The sequence below is a fragment of the Microtus ochrogaster genome, chromosome 5 (genome assembly GCF_000317375.1).
Source record: "Microtus ochrogaster isolate Prairie Vole_2 chromosome 5, MicOch1.0, whole genome shotgun sequence".
NCBI lineage: Eukaryota > Metazoa > Chordata > Mammalia > Rodentia > Cricetidae > Microtus > Microtus ochrogaster.
The window spans coordinates 90,718,481-90,739,134 of NC_022012.1; the positions used below are offsets into that span (position 1 = coordinate 90,718,481).

Consider the following 20,654-nt stretch of genomic DNA (forward strand, 5'->3'; position numbering starts at 1 on the left):
TTTCTCTTCCTTCTTCTGTTTTTTCTTCCTCTTTTTCCTCTGTCTCTTCCTTCTCCCTATGCTGTTTCTTCTTTCTCTTTTCCCCTTTCTCCTCTTATTCCTCTTTTTCTTCTCTTATCTCAAAGCCAGGCCTTTGTGCACACTCCTAATCACACGCTATATGTTGTTAACACTCTTAATCACACACTGTACCTATTCACACTCCTAATCACACACTGTACTTTGTTTACACTCCTAATCACACAATGTACGTCTGAGCTACTCCCATGGCCCAAAGTAAGCTTCCTGGAAGTCCTCTGCTTCTCTGTTCTCGCTGCCCTCTTCCCTTCCTACCACTCACTGCTGCTTTGTAGTTAGCCAGAGTCCTGTTCTTTTTATACAGGATGCAGGTCAGACTGATGTGTGTGTGATGATGATCAGGCTAAGCACAGTGCTTTTCTTCCTGTAATTTATGTTCAGAGTCCCTTTCTGTTTTCTGGAGTGGGGCCCGTCTTTGACCTTTGGTCTCTGTCCTCCCAGAATACTGTAAATTAGATGAGTGTAAAATGTAGTATTTGGGTCTCTTAGGCATTCTCCAAGGTCACCCCTAAACAGTTTATGGGATGGAAAGCAGACAGTACAATAAACACTGAGTGATGCTGTCCATGTGTCCAGTTGGCTGCCAGACCACACGGCGATGAACTTCGGCCTCTCCAACTCAGAACGCGATAGGTAACCAAGGCTCTCAAGCTGGACTGGGTCCTTCAGCTAGAATAAAGTCCATTTACCCGTGAACTGGGTGATCTAAGGGACTCACATTTGGAGACTGCAAGAACTAAGTCAGAAACTCCCCCTGCAAAAAATCAGTCAGCCCTTTATATCCGTGGGTTCTGTGTCTGTGCATCCGGCCTTTCCTACCCACGGGCTGTGGAGTTGGTATCTAACTAGTGGATTTAACGAATTGTGATCAGGACTATTTTTTAATCTGCCTATATCCTAAGCATGGCCCGACCTTCCCCCTGCCATTGTTCCTAACAGCATGCTCTAATGATGTCTGCAGTGTTTGCACTGTAAGATGAGTGTAGGGATGGTTTAAAGTATGTGGGGGCTGGGGAGATGGCTCAGTGAATAAGGACAGCCTGTTCTGCAAGTGCCAGGACCTGAGTTCTAATCCCCAGCACCCATGTCAAAAAACATATGACTGTGCATGACCATAGCCCCTGCATGGAGTGGGGGAGCAGACGGATTCTGGGAACTTTCTGGACAGCCAGCTTAGCTGCAACTCTGCGTTCAGTGAGAGACCCTGTCTCAAGGCAGTAGGGTATCACACACATATGCCACACACTCAAGGGTATCTGTGTGGAAGTGTGGGACAATAATCCTCATGGTCTTTTCCCGTTTCTCACTGCATGCTGTTTCCATCTGCTGAGAGATGAGAAATGAGTGGGTTTTTCTTTGTGGTTTGTTTGTTTGTTTTCTGTATAAAGCAAGCATCACATGGGGAGGAAGGATGGTAGCATGAAGTGGGAGCAACAACCAATTGGTCTGTCATTGACTGTCTCAGACACGGCATGTGGGCATGCTCAGATCTCAGTGCCAGGCTGAGTGTGTCGCAGGAAGTGTGCCTTCTATTGCGTCTGGGCAGAGTGGCTTCTCAGGGACCCTGGTGGCAGCTGGATTGGAGGGAAGAAGGGCAGAGATGACAATGGGTGGGGAAGAGCCAGCACTGGGAGGCCTTGGGGTCTCTCCAGCTAGGTGCTAGGGCCTCATGGGAAGGGCTACAAGAACCTCCAGCGGCCCTGCTTCTCAGGAGGAATGAGGAATCTCAGCGTGGGAAAGGCTTTACAGAGAGATGAGACTCGGGAGGATGTGCTCCAGTCCTGTCCTCAGTGCTTACTGTGCTACTCAGCGCTCCCGTAAAGAGATGAGGGTTCTGGGCCTGCTACTCAGCGCTCCCGTAAAGAGATGAGGGTTCTGGGCCTGCTACTCAGCGCTCCCGTAAAGAGATGAGGGTTCTGGGCCTGCTACTCAGCGCTCCCGTAAAGAGATGAGGGTTCTGGGCCAGGGAGACGGCTCGGTGGGTAAAATGCTTGCCGTGCAAGCATGGTGACTTGAGTACTGTCCTCAGAGCCACATACAAAGTGGGAGGAGACAGTTGCCCCTCACCTCCACACACATGGCAGAGCCCTGACTCGCCATCATTCTCACACAATAACAACATATTTTTTTAAAAAATTAAGAAATTATCTTAGTCACTGTTCTATTGCTGTGGAGAGACACCATGACCAAGGCAACGCTTATGAAAGAAAGCATTTAACTGGGGCCTTGCTTACACTTTCAGAGGTTTTGTTGTGGAGGGAAGCATGGCAGGAGGCAGGTGCTCGAGCAATAGCTGACTACATCCTGATCCACAGAGAGAGAGAGAGAGACAGAGACAGAGTCACACAGAGACATGCAGAGACATGCAGAGACAGAGAGACTCTGGCTTGGCATGGACCTTTGAAACTGCCCACCCCCTGTGACACACTTCCCTCCAGCATGGCCACACCTTCTGATTCTACTAATCCTTCTCAAATAGTTCCACTCACTGGTGACTAACCATTCAAATATATGAGCCTGTTGGGGCCACTCTTATTCAAACGACCACAAATATCCGATCAGAAATGGAGGGTTTTGTCATCTTGGGATGGCAGAAGTCAAAGGCTGACCAGCATCTTGCTGAATGTCATGACTCACTGAAACCCTGTGTAAAGGAAGCTGACTGGGCAGGTGCTTCAGACGGTAAAGTGTCTGCTGGGTAAGCCCAAGGACCTCAGTTCAATCCTCAGCAGCCATAGACAAAAGCCAGCCTGGTGGAAATGGTTGTAACCCCAGCACCGAGGTGGTTGAGTCAGGTGGATTCCCTGGGATTTGGTGGTCAGACAGACCCTCAAGCTGGGTTGGACTCTTACTAGAAACTGCTCAGCTCAGTGTCTCCTCAGATGCTGGACCCCAGCACTGAAAAGCTACTCTGGAAAGCAGGTTGAGGGCCACCTGTCCCTAAGGGTCTCCTCGTTGTCCCGTTTGTTAGACACTATCATTCATCCACCCTCCACCCAGAGCCTTCCCTCTGCTCCCCTCTCTGCTGCTCCCTTCTTGGCTCAGGTCTCTCCTCACAGGACTCTTTCTGACTGGCCTGTGAAAGGCAATTGCTGCCTGGCAATGGGGAGTCATATTCACTAAAGGTTGGGGGATACAGTGGTGTGCACTTCCCAAAGCTCGTTAAGGCCTTTGAGATGTGTGTTGCTGGGCGCTAAATTACTTCAGTAGATAACTTCCGGTTACGGAGGTGCATGCTGAGTGTCTCCGCAGGTCAAAATCCAAGAATAATTTCTCCTCTTCCCAATGTCTCCTCGCCTTGTCCTTCTTCTCTTCCTTTAGCTTCCCTGTTCACCATTCTTCCCCTGGAGCCTCCAAACCTCTCTCCATTCTCGCGTCCTCTTTCTGGAAGTGCCTTCCTCTTATGCCCAGTGTGGAGAGTGCTGTACCACCATTGCCCTCTGCCTGGAAACCGCTTCTCTCTCTCCAGACTCGAGGCTACTGTCTTCTTTCATTCCGCCCCATGCTCAGTTCCAGCTATGATAGTTTTTTTTTTTTGACTCACTGTCTCTCTCCTCCCAGTGGCCTGCCAGGCGCTCGTTCTCTTTCATTCTGCTCTTCTTATACACTGATGTGAACTTTCTGTTCTCACTCCCTATCTGTCCCTTTAGGCCTGTGCCCATCGTTGGAAGAACATCTACTATGAAACAGACCACATCCTGCCCCATGGATTCTGCTACCTCATCCCGTCCAACCTCCAGGCCAAAGGCAAGGAGCTGATCCCCTGCTACGAAGGTGAGTGGGGATTAGTTTCCCCTGGTGCCCTCCTCATTGGGTGACTTCCACAGCCCCCAGCCTCTCCCTCCACATCACCCCCTTAGCTTTTCCTTGGATTTCCATACGCCAACAGTGAGCAGGGTTATCTGTCCCCAGATTGATTCTGGCGTCAAAGCCGTGTCCAGGGAAGAGGCATCTAGAAAGGGGACAGTGATCCGGGCCCTGTCCAGGCCTGCCTACTCCTGGCACAGAGTCCATGGTGCTTTTTACGATGTCCCAGAGACAAGCTTTAGCCAAGTGGTCCGGTGCTTCCCTGAGGTGTCGGCACTGATGGTTTTTATTGGGTCTTGGGAAACTCATTGTTCTTTTCTGGACCCAGTTTTCTTATCTCAAGAACTGGTCCACAGTGCCGCTGCAATGTCAGGATGGTCACTGGACTTCCACATGACTCCTGAATGTTCTAGGCTGGGTAAAGGGACAATCCATCATCCATAAAACAATAGTATAGCAGAAGTTTGTCGCCCAGCTCCGTCATTCAGTCATCTGGTGATACCCTCCATCTGACTCTTGTTGAGTGTCCAGGAACCAGACAGCGATACAGCCTTTGGGTCTGAGGAACACATGGTATCATTCAGCTATCACTGCGTAACAACACGTTTTCATGCCAAACAATAATAAACATGGATCCCCCTCCCCCCCACACACACCTCCACTTAGGCTGGGGTCCTCCAGCAGAGCTTGGTGGGCTCTGGTTGCAGGTTTTCTTCAGCTCCATCCTCCATGTTCCCTTCTGAGACCAGTGAGCGACACGGATATGCCGTGAACACGCAGGGCGCACTTGGGGTTTTCTTCAGTGCCCTGCTTAGAACTGCAGACGCTTGGGCAGAACTTGGTCATTCTTTAGCCAGTTGAGTCTGAGCTTTAGGACGTTGGGTTCCCACGCACCCATCTTAGCACTTCCTGCATCCCAAACCACTCACGGGTCCCAAACACATAGAACAGACATAACTTCAATTTGTAGCCAGAGGCCACCCTTGTAAGCTGAGCCCCAGCTCTGTGCGTAGCTGCACGAGTGAGAAACCGACATTTGTGGTCATTTGCCGTGAAGACTGTCAGTCCTTATGCAGATGTAGCTAACTGATGCCAGGCTCAGTTCAGGAACTCAGACCTCGTGCTTTCTCGATTTCCTGACTCCATGATCAGAGGCAGCCAGAGAAGACATTAGCAAGTTTTACTCCCACCTGGCTCTCTCTCTTAAGGACAGATACACACTCTAATTTGTACTTTGGCAAAGAAAGCAGTGAGGGATGGGGCTGGTCTAGGGAGTCCTGGGATGAAGAGCAGCTGCTTAAGACAACTGAGGACTGGACAATGGTTCTGTGTTCTTGGGTCTGTAAAACGAGAGGGTTGGTGATGCTCAGATCTCTCTAGAAGACGACGGGTGAGAGAGGACTAGGCAGGGGACAGGCCTCAGTGGAAGGGGACTAGGCAGGGGGGGAGGGGCGGCGGAAGGCAGGCCACAGTGAGAGGGCCCTTGCCTGTACTGTTGGTTTTGGAGACCTCCACTTCCCTGTTCTGAGCTCCAAACAAAGCCAACTTGGGCTCCTAAAACAATCACAATTTTCTCTTAATGTGGAAAATCTCAGTGATGCAAGCTCCCTGTTGCAGGTGGGGAATCACATTGTGGTTAAGGACAATGGAAGCATTTAGTGTTTAACAGAACCTTTCAGAAGCTGCCCAGGCCGGCTTGCTAGGCATCCAGGTCCAGAGAGATAAGCGTGGTTATACAGATAAGCATGGTTATGCAGATAAGCTTGTTATGCAAGTGGGAGTTTCACTTGGTGATTCGTGGTGTGGAAGGTGCGTGACCCGGTGTCTGGAACAAAGCTCAGAACCCCAATTGCCAGAGTCTGACCCTCACCTCCACGGTGTCCTCTCATTGACTACTGATGAGGACTTCAATTCTGTGTCTGCCTTAAGTGATCAATACTTTTGAGTTCTTAGAGCAGTGCTGGCATATATCTGCGAACATGGAATATGCTGAGTGTATCACATATGGTAACATGCTTGTTAGATGCCAGTGAGCTAGGCACTAAGCAAGGTTTATTAATCACTGTAAGGGGACTGTTTCAGGGATAGAGCCTGGTTAGTTCTCTTTACTGCCCGGTAGCCGTCAGATAGACAAAAGCCGACAGATACAGTCTCAGAAGAGAGGGCAGTGGAGCACAGGAGCAGAATAAAGAAGATGGGGGGAGGGTATGTGAGGAGCGAAAGAGACCCAGTGGGCCTAGGGAGGGGACGTGGGAGGGTGATAGGGAGGGATCCGAGGAAAGGATACCAGCACATGCATGAGGGATGGGGAGGTGGCTCAGTGGTTAAAGTACTTGCCACCCAAGCATGAGGAGCAGGGTTTAGGTCCCCAGACGAATGCCAGGTGAATGTGGCACAACACTGGAAGGCGGAGACAAGTGGGGTCCCCACAGGAGCCTGGCTAGTGAGACTAGCTGTGTGGTGAGCTCTGGGTTTGACTGAGAGGCCTTGCATCAGTGAATAAGCCAGAAGGGCACTTGAGGATGATTCCTGACACTAATCTTGGGCCTTGACATGTGTGCACACACACACACGAAAGATTATGTGTTTGAAAATGTCATAATTAAACTTTTTTTTTACAATAATTGAAAATTGGGTCAAAACCAGCAATCTTCCACTTGCAGGAGAGAACATAGGAAACCCCATGTCTGAACATTGGTGCTGTGTAGGATTGACTCCCTCACCTACACATGTTCTTTTGGGTACCGCTCCCCAGGGGCGTGAGCAGCACCCCAGCTCCAGGAGGCATGAATTCATTGTGCGATTATTTCTTTGTATGACTGAGGGAATTGAAACCTGCTTAAGGTTTGTGTGACTTACAGTCTGTGTAAGTCAGGAAAGTGAGGGACGGAGGAAGGCTACTGTAAGTCACGGCAGCCTCTGCAGGGTGGGGGCTGGAGAACGTCCTGTTTCCAGGCTCTTTCTGAACAAGGACAGAATGCAGAAGCGGATGAGGCAGGCTTGCTGGACGCTAATGAACCACACTGCCTCCTCCTTGGCATAGTTAAAGCCCCTGCCTGCTCTGCAGTGGGAGTGGGTGATGGCACGCCTTCCCTCCTCTTTCCGTTGTTATGGGGGAGCTCATGGGAAAGCTCAGATGACAGGGCTCGGGAAGGCGACCTGTTGTTCTGTAGTGCTGGTTCCTCGTAGGGCTTCCTGAAGGTCTGCTGTGAGATCTTAGGAAGATGGAAGCTTAGTTTGATAAAGTCTCTGAGGATGGGTCCCCTTTCGAAATGTCTTGAGCTTTTTTGTTGTTGTTGTTATTGTTGTTGTTTTGTTTTTTAAAGAATTTATTGCTAAGAGGTGGTGGCACATGCCTTTAATTCCAGCACTCGGGAGGTAGAGGTAGGTAGATTTCTGAGTTTAAGGCCAGCCTGGTCTACATAATGAGTTCTGGGACATCCACTTCTACACAGAGAAACCCTGTCTCAAAAAACCAAATAAATAGACAAATAAATAAAAACAAAAGAGAGAGAGAGAAACACATATTTTATTTTTAAGTGTGTTTGTGTATGCACATGTACGCACACGTGTGCATGCATATGAGTGAAAGTGCCCATGAAAGCCAGAAGGGGACACGAGATTCCCTGTGGCTGAATTTGCAGGTGGTTTTGAGTCACCTGAACTCTGTGAGAGCGGTACACAATCTTAACCGCTGAGCTATCTCTCCTGTCTCTCAAGCTTTTGATTTCTTAAAACATAGTGGTCTTGGGTTTGGCAGAGGACGTTTTCCTCATGGCTGCTCAGGTGCTCCCTGTTGGATGGGAGAGGCTACCAAAATATCCTGTTGGGATCAGGAACCGCAGAAGGAACCGGAAATGAGAGAGAGTAGGCCATCACGTAAGATAAACCCGCAGTGCACCCCTTCAACAACACGTGATGTTTACACTTGCTTCTTAGAAGCATGGTGTCATTGTGCCCCAATGCTGTCTTTGTGGGAATATGGGAGAAGATGAGAACAAAGGAGGGGTGACTGGGGGAGACTCCTAGAAAAAGAGAGTGAGCACTCATGAGGTTTAGTGACTGTAGATTCACCGGAAATGTTCCTTTGTAAGCACGTGTCTGTGTGTGGGTCCGTGTGAGTCCAGGTGCTCTGGGGGTCAGAGGTCAAAGGTATCAGATCCCCCAACTATGTCTCCAGCTACCACACCAGGGTATGTTTAAGCCTCCCAACACTTAAGTCAGTACATGTGATAGACTTAAATACAGACACTGCCTGTATCTGTTATCCCTGAACTCATCAAGACAAGAAGCCAGAGCTCAGCAGCAGACTGTCAACAAATCATCTTTTTATTGTGATGGGAAAATCTCACGAGTCTGGGGTGACTCCAGAGCAGCCTGGTAAATTTCACAGAGTGTTCACTGCTGGAGAGGCGCAGTCAGAGGCCAGCGGGACGCTCAGTTGGCAAAGGCAGTTGCTGCCAGACCTGACTACTCATGGTGCAAGGAAAGAATTGATGCCCGTAAGTTGTCCTTTGGCCTCCACATGTGTGCAGTAGCATATGCACATGCCTCTGCCCCACAAATGCATAAGTAAATAAACAAACGAGTAAATATAGTCCGTTTTGTTTTAAAGAAAAGTAGCTAGTAGTGGCGATGGTGCCAGCTGTGTTTCGGGATGTGGTGCTACCAAGCATCCCTATGATTGAAAAGTGTCTGTTCCGCCTTTCCAATTAGGTGGCTTTGCACGAACAAAGTTTCTGTGTCCTCTCCCGTAAACTGGGAAGATGGTACCTCCTAATGAGGGGTCTGAGGTGATGAGAATTTTCTGATTAGCTTTCCAGGCATGTAATATTCTCAGAGGGTGATCAGTGGGTGCTCCTTTAGTGAACTGATAACTAAGGGCAGAGAGCCGAGTACCATTAGAGTGATCTGTTAAGTCAGGCCTCACTGTGAAGCTGGAGCTGGTCTGAGATTCTCTGTCCTCCGGCCCCAGCCTCCCAGGTGCTGGCATTACAGGCATGTGCCACCGTGCCTGGATTATACTTCTGAACTAGCTCGGAAGATCTTCCTTGTGCCGTCTGTTGGGTTAATCCTCTGCCCTGCCTGCTGGAAGGCCTGATGCGGTGCACACATGTTCTTCAGTTTGTATTTGAAGGGGTCTGAATTGATCACACTGTATTGTGCTTTAATATTGATTTTTAAAGACTTCTCAGAGCAGCTGGCCTTTTATTCCTCGTGTGCGTTTCTTAAGGCAGTGGTCATGCCCAGTGAAGGAACCAGACCAAGGCATTCAGTCGTGAAGACAATTGTTTTTCTCCTCTTAATGCTGAAGACCAGGACCCAACAGGGGATAAAAATCAATCATGATCCATTTACAAATCAAAAGCGGTTGAGCTTTGGGTGGATTTTTCTTTTGTTTTAGGAAGGATTGTAAAGGGCTAAGCCTATCCTTTTAAAAATTCAAGAAGAAGCCCCATCCATTTTTATTAAATAATGAGCTCCAGTTTTGCACGGGGTTTTCTGCTTTCCGAAGAGCATTTACGAACATCATCTCAAATAAATACAGTGAATTAAACAAGAGGCTGCTGTTCTGAATCTTGTCCAGTTAAGAGGAGGGTCCTGGGGCTGGACAGATGGCTCTGTTGGTAAAATGCTTGCTGCAGAGGCATGAGAACCCCACTCAATCCCCTAGAACCCATGTTTGAAAAAACAAAGCCGGTTTCAAAATGCACATCTGTATTCCAGCTCTGAAGATCCCTGGTGCTCACTGGCCCACCAGCCTGGGCTGGAGAGCTACAAGCTCAGTGAGGAGGGGAAGGGTGACTGAGGAAGACCCCTGATGGTAACATCTCACCTCCACATACATGAGTGCACACACGCACACACACTCAGAGACACATAGACACACACAGAGGCATACATGCAGACAGACACACACACACAGAGGCACATACACACATAGACAAAGACGGACACAGACACACACACAGGCATACACACAGACACAGACACACACAGAGACAGACACAGGCAGACAGACACACATATACAGGTGCAGACACAGACACACACAAACACAGATGGACACAGACACACAGATAGACACATACACACACAGACACACACAGGCACACATGCAGACAGACACAGACAGCACACACACAAGCAAAATGTAGACATGTACACACATAGACACACACACAGGCACACACATAGACAGACATAGATGGACACAAACACACACACAGACACACAGATAGACACACACACAGACATACAGACACATACATGCACACAAAAACACACAGATACATACACATGCACACACACGCACACACACACATGAGACACGGGACACGAGAAATGGAGAGTGTCTCCACAGGACAGTCAGGGCTGAAAGGAGGTCAGAAGTCTCTGAAAGTGGCCCTGGAATTCAAGGATTTTAAGTTTCTTCTTGGAGTCAAGACTTTTGGGGTAAAATTGGATTCTAAATGTCAAATAAGTTTCCACACACAGTGCAGGTTTCCTGTCTAAATTACATCTCTAACATTACAGATGTCCACGTTCTCCAGTCTGTCCTAAAGGTGCCTGTCTGTGTGGTTGAGTGTCTTGAGGAATGTTCTCTGGAAATCCCCAGACTGGAAGTCATCTGACAATTATTAAACACCTCTCAGGTGCTGGGAGTTGGGGCAGGCACTTGAATTTGTGATCATACTTAAGATCACATCACTTTGGGGTCAGTATTTTTCTTAAGTTTTATGAGACAGAGTCCTGCCACGTAATCCCTGATTGCCCCAGGACCCACTGTGTATCGAGGCTCCTGGCTTTGCCTCCTGGGTGCTACAGCTACAGGCATGTGTCACCCTGTCTGCCTGGTGTCAGGGTTCATAGCTAAGTTGTAGACATGAGAAAACTGAGGTTCAAGGGAAGTGGGTGAAGGCTTTATTAAGGATGTATTGAGCACGGAGAGTTGTTGGCCTTTCTGTGCAGTGTAGGTTTCGCCATTGTGGCCCTTTTCCGTGGGCATGCTGGTTTCTTTGTGGTCTGTGGGGGCCTTGAACCATCACAGGGAAAGGTCTCTAATTTTTATGTTACGAAGCTGATGACTCTTCAGGACATCATACTACAAACTTTCAGGATCGCACTTTGGGTTTTTTGTTTGTTTGTTTTTGTGGTTTTTTGTTTTTTTTTTTTTAAATCTTAGAGGTACTCTGGAGGCAAGCCCCACCATTACTGAGTGCAGACAGCCTTAGTTGCATTTAATTTTGATAGCGCAGCTGTTCACCATTGGTTATTTCATAGGTATGTTTGCTTCAGCCATAGCATTGACTTCTGTTCAGTTCTCAGTGGGAGCTCTCCCTGAAACGTGACTGTTTCATGCCCGAGAGTGGGAGGAGGCAGAATATTGCTCACTAGACCCTGGGTGGAAGCAACTATTAATGTGTTAAAATTCTATTTTATTTTGTAATTAAAAATATTGATTTTTAATTGTGTGCCTGTGTGTCAGCAGGTAGGCATGTGCTTGTGGTGGCCAGAAGGGGAACGTTGGATCCCCTGGAATTGGAAATCTGACTCCGGTTCTCGGCAAGAGCAGTCAGATCCTGCTATTAACAGCTAAGCTATCTCTCCAGTTCCTTTCCTTATAACTTTTATTGTCAAAAATATATATAATAATGAACATGTTAGCCATGTTTGAAGTGTGCCTCAATGCCAGTTCGCACTGGGCAAACTGTCCCCACTGCCTCTTGCCCGAACGCTTTCGTGGTTCCCATCTGAAACGCCCGAGTCAGCACTAATTCCCCATCCCTTTCTTCCTCAGCCCTGGCAGCCACCAGCCAGCCTTCCTTCTCTCCCATGAGTTTGCTTACTCTGGCTCCCTCCCACAAGCAGAATCGACTTGCTAACATCATTTAGCCCAGTAACCTCCAGGTATATTCTATGTCGTAGAATGTATCAACATTTTTCTCTGCTTCAAAGCAGAGTAATATTCCACTGTAGCCATCTACCCCATTTAAAGCTTCCTTTGGCAGAACAAGCCTTAAAGGTGGTAGACGGAGGCTGGAGGCCAGCAGCCACTCCCTTCTCTGCTGACTAAAGCTGCTGAGCTGCGTGACTTTAGGTAAACCGCTGGCTAGGAACAATGGCACCCTGATCTGTATGAATGCAAAAGGTCAAAACTATCAAATATTCTCAATAGCTCTTTTCTCCTCTTCGAATCCCCTTCTTCCTTAAGTTCTCCGTGCAGTCAGCTTTCAGGAATTGCCAGAGTCTCTTCAGGAACTGTTCAGATAAGTTTCCCTCTTCCTCTCTAACCTCACTATTTATAGCATTACCCCGAATTTCTCATGTAGATGGAAGTCTGTCATAGTGGAAGCTAGTTTATCTTTCCTTCCTTTTGGGGGAGGTAAATGCTCATTTTATTACTAAAGACCTGATAACACGGACTCCTAAATTCCTGTCTTATTTTCAGTTACTGAGAAATTTATCACTCCTTGGCGATGTTTGGAAATGATTTAAGGCTGGGAAGCCGGTTTCCTTGACCCCGACTCTTTGTTTCCTGGCTGAGTTAAGAACAAGAGGAAAAAGATTTTGAAATCAGTGCATTAAGAAGACTAATTCAGAGCAGGACATGGCCCCATGGTTCGTGTGTTTATTGTGAAAGCATGAGCTGACTTCAGATCCCCAGTGCCCACACAAAGACAGGTGTGGGGTGCATGTGTGTAAACCCTGCACTGGTATGGGGGACAGAGACAGTCAGCTGGTAGGGGTTCACTCGGCAGTCATGCTAGCCACCTCAGTGAGCTCTGAGCTCATTGAGAGATCCTGTCAGAAAGGGGGAGCATGATCAAGGAAGACACATCACGTAAACCTTTGGCTTCCACACGAGAATACACGGGCAGGGGCATCTGCACACACTTGCACACCTACACCCTCGCAGTTTGGAGGCTGGGGGAGGCATGGTGATGTTTCTCTGTGCACTGTCTTTAGAGTCCCAGCCATAAAGAGACTCGGAACTCTTTAAAAGGTGTAACATTTGCACGCCGTGGCTATTGTGGCGGGTTTATAAGGCTGAACCTTGTCAGGCGAGATGGTCTCTCTGGACTCTTAAAGTCAGAGTTTCCTTGGTTGTTTCGCGGTCTACAGTTGCAGCCGCAGGGAGGTGCTCAGTCTGTGAAGTGCCTGGCCTGGGAGCATGCCCATAAAAAGCAGATCGTGGTTGTCTGGGCTTGTCACCTCAGCACTGGGGAGGTGGGGACTCCGAGTCTCTGAGACTCCTAGTCTAATTGGTGATCCTGGGGTTCAATGAGGGCCGTGACTCAACCAGCCAGGGTGGGTGGGGCCTCAGGCCTCCGCGTTCTCACCATGCACCTGTGTGGAAACCGCATTCACACAGGAACACACGCATGCTCTCGTGCAGAAATTACAGTGGCTTGTTCAGCTTTGATGGTGAAAACCACTTATCAGACATTGTAGGTTTTATAAGTAACTGCTTAAGTTGGACATTTTGATCATTTATTGTTATTGTGCTATTTTTAAAAAAGATGTGTATGTGTGTGTGTGTGTGTGGTGTGCGCGCGCACGTGTGTGTGTGTGTGTGCAGGTGCCAGAGGAGGATGTACAATCCCCAGGAGCTGTAGTTTCAGACAGTTGTGAGCTGCCTAACATGGGTCCTGGGAATTGAACCCAGGTCCTCTGGAAGAGCAGCAAATGCTCTTAACTGCTGAGCCATCTCTCCAGTCCCATGCTGTGCTATCTGAGGCAAGATATATGTGCACTTAGCATCATTTCTGTATCCCGCAATTGATGTAGGATTTATTTCTTTGCCCTTATCTTTGGCTTAGCCCCCACTGTGAGATTTTGGGCCGTTTTTGACATCTGAGGAGTCTTCCTCACAGTGGCAAGGCGGGAGGAACTGTAGCCTCACAGGAGGGAGGAGTAACTCAACTAATGTTGCATTGTAATTTAGCCCGGATTAATGACCACTTCCTAGAAAATGTTACAGACTCTGTGATGTGTTGTTGGAAACTTAATTTCTCCCTCTATTTCACTGGGGCCTTGCTCCCCTCCTCCTGTGGCACACTCTCGGAGCTTCAGGAAGCAACATCTGTAGCAATCATAACTTCATTGTTCCTTTGTATTATTTATTTAGTGTCTTTCAAAAAACCTCCACTGCCTTTAATGGTACTAGAGAATCGCTCAGAGCCTTGGGGACAGGGTAGAGGGTCACTAGGCTATTAGCTGGGCAACCCCAGCCTGATAGTCTCCAGGAGCATTATTGTCACAGCACTGGAGCCACTTGAGGGCCCCCTCAGGTCTCCACTTCCTCCTCTCTGCTCCTGAGATGACTTCAAAAAGTCAGGTGACCTCTTGATCTTGCAAAACCACTCAGTTTGTAAAACCTCCATGAGACCGCAGCAGCAGAAGTCTGCGTGTGAGGTGGCTGTGTGACCCTGGGCGATTCTTGCCGGCTCAATGTGTCTAGGGACAAGAGAATCATGGGAAAGAAAAGAGGCGAAGCCTGAAGCTGGCTAAACAACCCTCAGGTGGCCTCCCGTTCTTCCCGCATGGCTTAACAGGAGAACAGCAGCAAAAATGTCCCCTATGCTGAGTGTGCATGTGGTGCACGGTGTGTAAGTGGTGCACGGTGTGCCTGTGGGAGCATATTCAAGCGTGTTTATATGTGTTAGTGCGTGCATATTTGTGCACTCCTGTACATGGAGGGCAGAGGTCAACCTCGTATGCCATCTGCTAAGCAGGCATCAAGGGTCAGTTCCTCCCGAGTCCACCTCCCCAGTGCTGGGATTGCACGTGTGCATGTGCTCTACTTTTTTGAAAACATGGGTTCTGGGGACTGAACATAGGTCATGCTTACACAGGCAGCATCTTAGTCAGTTCAGCTAATTCCCCAGTCCTGGTTCACGTGCTTCCTGCACACGAGGCAGATGAGGTGTTCACACACACCTTGAGAGTGTGATCACATGCTGGGGCCAGTTCCCTCTTCCTCAGCCCAGAGGTGGGGGACTTGCTTGCTTCCTTCCGGTTCCCAGCAGAAAGCAGATTGTCAGGGGCTATACCGAGCATCTCTCTGAGAGATTTGACCTCCTTCCAGGGGACTCCACATGGGAATGTCCACAGTGTTCTGTTTCTTAATCCTGTTTTTAGCTCCCTGGACCTCTAGGGACCTTAGCCCTCTTTGAAGTCAATGGGGTAACTGTCGCCAGCCTCCTGGCTAACGGCTGTGGCTGTCTCTCCTCTCCCTCCCCATGGATGGAGGTAATCCTCGGAGGCACGTGGCAGCCTGGCTCTCCAATGGCTTCAGAGCTTGAACTTTCTTCCTGTGCCTCAGCCTGGACGGCATCTCTGGGCCCAACCCACAGAGGCATGGGGGAAGTGGTCAGTTCTGCACATGCTTGGCACACACTGACATGGCTGTGGTCTGCTTTTCTCCCCCTTCCTCCAGAGTATAAGAAGAAGTATGGGGAGGAACATGGCTCCTGCCAGGCCGGGATGTCAGGCTTCTTCACTGAGGTGGGTGTCAGCCACATGGCATTTATTTCTTTTCCCTTCTGGGTGTTTGGTCCTTTCCAGTTTGTGGTTGGGTGGCCCTGGAGATGGGATTTCTGGTGTCCTGGGCAGTTGGGCCCGAGTAAGTAGATTCTGGTGTTTCTACCAGGGGACTTTAAACCTGATGAAGGTCACCTGATGGGCCAGGACCGCTTGGGTGTGTGGACTTGGGCTGGCTTGTGGGGAGAGTTCTACAGAGCTGGCATGGTCTGAGCTCTGTGGGAGTAGCTGACAGTGGTTTGAAGATAAGTCTGTCACCTGGGGGCCACATCACTTCCACCTCCTTAGCGGAGAGATGCAGTTTTACACACACCGGTCTTTCCATCCCTTGAACTGTGATGACTTAGGCTCTGGAGTGAGCCCATTGACAGGAACAGAAGGATTTTTGACTGCCAGGACATTTTCAGCTACTGCTTACTCCATTAAAAATGCATCTCTTTATCTTGTGTGTGTGTATATGTGTATGGGAGAGCATCCCACGACTTGCGTGTGGCAGTCGGAGAATGCCAGGAGAGTGTTCTCTCCTTCCACATGCGTGTTCCAGGATCAAGCTAGGGTAGTCAGACTTTGGGCCATGTGTCTTTACACATTGAGCCACTGCAGTCCCCACAGAACTGACCACATGTCTTTACACAGTGAGCCATTGCAGTCCCCAAGGAACTTTTCTCATTTAATGCTCATCTTCTCTAGGGTTCTACATCTTTGTGGGATGCAGCCATAGACCAGCTACATGCCAGCCACAAACCAGCTACATGCCATCCACATGCCAGTTACATGCCAGCCACATGCCAGCTACATGCCAATCACAGGGCAGTCACAGGTCAGCTGCATGTCAACCACAGGCCAGCTACAGGCCAACCACATGCCATTTCACTCTTAGTTTTGCAAGCAGCAGTACCATCCATGCCAAAGACCAAAAGTCAGTCCCTTTGCACTGCCACCTCATCCAAATCCTGTTTAACCCCGAGAACACATCCCAGGTGACTGCCCCTAGAACACACCCCAGGTGACTGGTCTTTCATGTCATCACCTCTGGTGATGGCTATGACACTCCTAGAAGAGCCACCAGCCCCACTAGCTGACTCACTGACCCCAGATTGTCTCCCATGATCCTTAATTTTTTGAAAAAATAACATTTTATAAATTATGTGTATATGTATGAGTATATGTGCATGTGTGTATGTGTGTGTGAGTGCAGTGTCCACAGAGGCCGGTAGAGGGCGTTGGATTCTTTGGAGCTAGAGTCATGGTTGGTTGTGAGCTGTTTGACCTGGGTGCTGGTTCTGATGGAGAGCTGCAAGCACTCTTAACTGCTGAGTCCCCGTTCTAGCCCCTTCTTCCTTTTTTTTTAAACACTCATGGTCAAATATACATAATATACGTTCTCCCGTCTAGCCATTTTAAATCCCACAGATCAGTTCTTAGTGATTTCACAGTGGCATGTAGCTGCAATCTTGTAGAGTTTTTTTTTTTTTTTTCCCACTCCAGCCTGGGTCTTCTCTTGAGTGGTACCATATGTCTCTGGCCAGTAGCCCGAGGGAGTTTGCAAAGTGAACCCTGACTTTCTGACCCCATGGCCTCCTATTACTTGGAGGAAGAGGCCCTGATTCCACACTGCCCAGGACCTGACTCTCAGGACCCTGTGCTTTTCCCTCCTAGAGGAGCATGCATGACATTGAGGGGGCAAGAGAGAACATTCTCTGGTCTCAGGGCTTTCTAAAGAGCAGCTCTGAGTAGAGATCAGAATTGCCCACCCTGTTCTCAGAGACGCTCCCTGAAGTCAAAGAGAAAACAGCTTGTATTATAGTAGTTGGTCCAGAGACAACAAAAAAAAAATGATACATGGTTTCATGAGCGGCAATCTCAAACTAGTAAACTCCAGGAGCTTAGCTTCCGACTCTGCCTTCAGCTCACCTCGCCCATCCACACCAGCATCCTTTCCTGACTCTATAGCAATGGCTTTCAAACCGTGTGGCCCAGGATCTCCATGGATTTGGCCCAACACAAAATACAAATGCATTTAAAATGTAAAATTTACTTTTGCGAATTTATTCATAACATTTGCACAGCTCTTAAGCATGGATACCAAGTTCTGTTGGGATGTCAGAAGGATGGACCTGCCTGGTCTACACAGAGCTCCATGCTGGGGCCTGGGGTTGGCAACACCATTTGCTATAGCTGAAAAGTCAAAATGAGTGTCTCCTCCTGCCTCCATCTCTACCGCCCCCCGCCCCTCAATTTGCAGCTCATCACTGAGATTCACTTTCTCTCTGCATCCTCCCTCCCCAGCATGGCCTCCCGAGGACAGCAGTGCCCTGGAACCACCCTCTACAGACAGCAAGGGCCTAGTGATTGTCCTTGCTCGATACCCAGTGTCTTCCCATCTTCCTTTGATGAAATCTAACTCCTGCCGTCCGCAGCCTCCCGGGCCCCCCTGACTCTATCCCCATCTACTTCCTGCACGCATAGCCATGGTTGCTGGCGGGACACAACCCATTCTCACTGTGGCTTTGCACTGGAGTGCCACACAAGGCTTGTGCACTAGTATTTGTCACACACAGTGCATCCAAAGGCATCCGACAAGTGACTTTGGTATATTCTGTTTTCAGGCTTAAGAGTGAGGTATTGGGCTACTTGGAGGGCTGCTTCTAGAATATCCTTGGGCATAGGCTGCCCACAGGCAGAGTTAGGCTTGAGTGATTCAGCATGGGGCAGTGTGCTGTGGAGATGTTTCCCTATGAGGATAGAAGAGAGGGTCAGTTCATGGCAGAAATTAGAATTCATTAAGCTTTTGATCGGGAACTCAGAGACAAGGGTTCCTGTGGGGAGAGGGGCAGGTGTATCTTTTTGGCCCTATCAGCTTGTAAGTTGGAGAGGGGGAAGATTAGAACTGGGCATTGCCAAGGGTAGGGAGGGCAGGGCCATGTAGGCCATGTAAGCTAAGGGTGACCAGAAGGAGGAGTGAATGGGGTCTCAGAGTCCGAGATATCCTCAGTGCCTTGCCATTTGCCTCCTTGGCTCTGTAGATAAGAAGGAACAGAGTGTCCGGAGCACAGGGGAGGGTGGACGGCTCTGGTGGGAAGGCCCTTCTTTCTGCCGCCTAGTTTTCCAACTCCAGCCGCTGTCTCCTGGCTTGCCTGTGCCTCAGCCTCAGCTCTGGTTCCCAGGCTTTGGGCCCTTATAAACAGTAGGTCTTTGAACTCTCCGTCTCCCTCAGTTTGGGAACTGTAGTTGTCTGCAACTGAACAGGAAGTATAGTTGAAAGGATCCGGCAGGCTCTGTTCCCCTCCTCTGCCCTCCTGCTGACCTCCACACTCTGCCACTACCTTGAGCTGTAGCTTGCTGGACGTGGCCATACTGGGCCAGACAGTTCCCACCCGAGATGTCTGCTTGATGGATGGGTCAGTGTCCCTGAGGTCATCAATCGTCTCTGAGTTATGGATGCCCTGTGTCCTTGAGGACATTAGCCGGTTTTGTAGACTAGAATATCCGTGGTGACATCCTCCAAGCTTCCAGCAGAGACAAGGAAGGGCCTGCACACTATGGAGATGTCAGGTGACATTCCTAGGCTCAGATTTAATGGTAGATGCTGTACTACCCAGTGGCAGGCACACAAAACCAGACAGCTTCTTCCAGGCACATCCAGACAGGCACAGCTAGATGACCGTGTACCTGAGGGACATCTTGGGGAAAGGCCCATGCTGTTTATTGAGGGAGCAGATTTAGTCAACTGTGTATTTTACTTGTGTGTATTTGTGTGCGACATTGGCACTGGCTGTTCCTTCATAACAAAGAGCTTAGGTTGATCATATTTTTCTGACATTTGTGAATAGCACCAAAAAGGACTCAGACACCACTGACAGGGACTACACAAGGCCAAAAAAGCAGGCTTCCAGGAAGGCAGTGTCTCCCTGGAATTCGGCCAGGAGGGGCGCAGGTTTGGCTGAGTCTGTCCTTGTGGACTGAGATGAGGGAGAGGGTGTGATGGCTAAGAGAAGAGGGGAAGAAAAGTAGGAGCTTTGTCTTTATGCTTTAAATTTTATTGTTATTAGTGTGTGTGTGTGTGTGTGTGTGTGTGTATGTACACACATCCATGTGCATATATATACACACACGTGTGTGCATGCATCCATAGATGCCAAAGGTCAGCTTCATGTGCTGTTCCTCAGGGGCCATTCGCCTTATTTCTTTGAGTCATCTCTCAGTGAACCTGGAGTTTGCTGACTAGCCTGGCTGACCAGTGAACCCCAGTGAGCTGCCTGTCTCCTCCTCCCCACACTAACATTCTAGGCGCATGCCACCATGCCTGGATTTTCCTGTGGGTGTTGGGATTGAACCCAGGTCCTCATTCCTGTGCAACAAGCACTTTACAAACCAGCTAGGCTTCCAGCCAGCTTTTAAGGTTTTTAAGGAAGAGATGACTGTGTTGTATACTTTGTGACACTTGGGAGGGAGCAGGAGATAGTAACTGCATAGTCTTTCTTCAGGAAGAATCCACATCACAAGCAAACAGCAGGTCCCTCATGGGGGGGGGCAGAGCCTTTGCCGCCTCCTGCTGTGGCGCAGAACCATGGCTTAGACAATGAGAAGGACTGCTACACTGTGTCACACACGCTCTCAAGTGCCAGTTGTGTTTGGGCATTGACTACAAATCCCTTTTCAAGCTCGAGGCCAGGAAAAGAGTCTCTCTCCTCTAACGAAGTCATGGTTTGTCCTTCAGACACCCTGTGAGAACTAGTGCTGTTCTCACACCAGTGGATGGGACGGTGAGTGTGCATTGCACCAGTGTGAGGACGGTGAGTGTGCATTGCACCAGTGTGAGGACGGTGAGTGTGCATTGCACCAGTGTGAGGATGGTGAGTGTGCATTGCACCAGTGTGAGGACAGTGAGTGTGCATTGCACTAGCTTGAGGACGGTGAGTGTGCATTGCACTGGCATGAGGACAGTGAGTGTGCATTGCACTGGCATGAGGACAGTGAGTGTGCATTGCACCAGTGTGAGGAGAGCGAGTGTGCATTGCACCAGTGTGAGGAGAACGAGTGGATGGGACGGTGAGTGTGCATTGCATCAGTGTGAGGAGAGTGGATGGGAGGGTGAGTGTGCATTGCACCAGTGTGAGGAGAGCAAGTGGATGGGAGGGTGAGTGTGCATTGCACCAGTGTGAGGATAGTGAGTGTGCATTGCACCAGTGTGAGGTGAGTGGATGGGAGGGTGAGTGTGC

The 20,654-nt window shown here is 49.2% G+C and overlaps 1 protein-coding gene across 1 annotated transcript in view; it reads left to right on the forward strand.

The window, feature by feature from the left end:
* Itga9 (integrin subunit alpha 9) overlaps positions 1–20,654 on the forward strand; it is a 304,511-nt gene that overhangs the window by 26,617 nt on the left and 257,240 nt on the right. The window contains exons 6-7 of the mRNA XM_013346639.2: positions 3,729–3,852; positions 15,329–15,396. Coding sequence (XP_013202093.2) covers positions 3,729–3,852; positions 15,329–15,396 — 192 coding nt within the window. The remainder of the gene's footprint in view (positions 1–3,728; positions 3,853–15,328; positions 15,397–20,654) is intronic.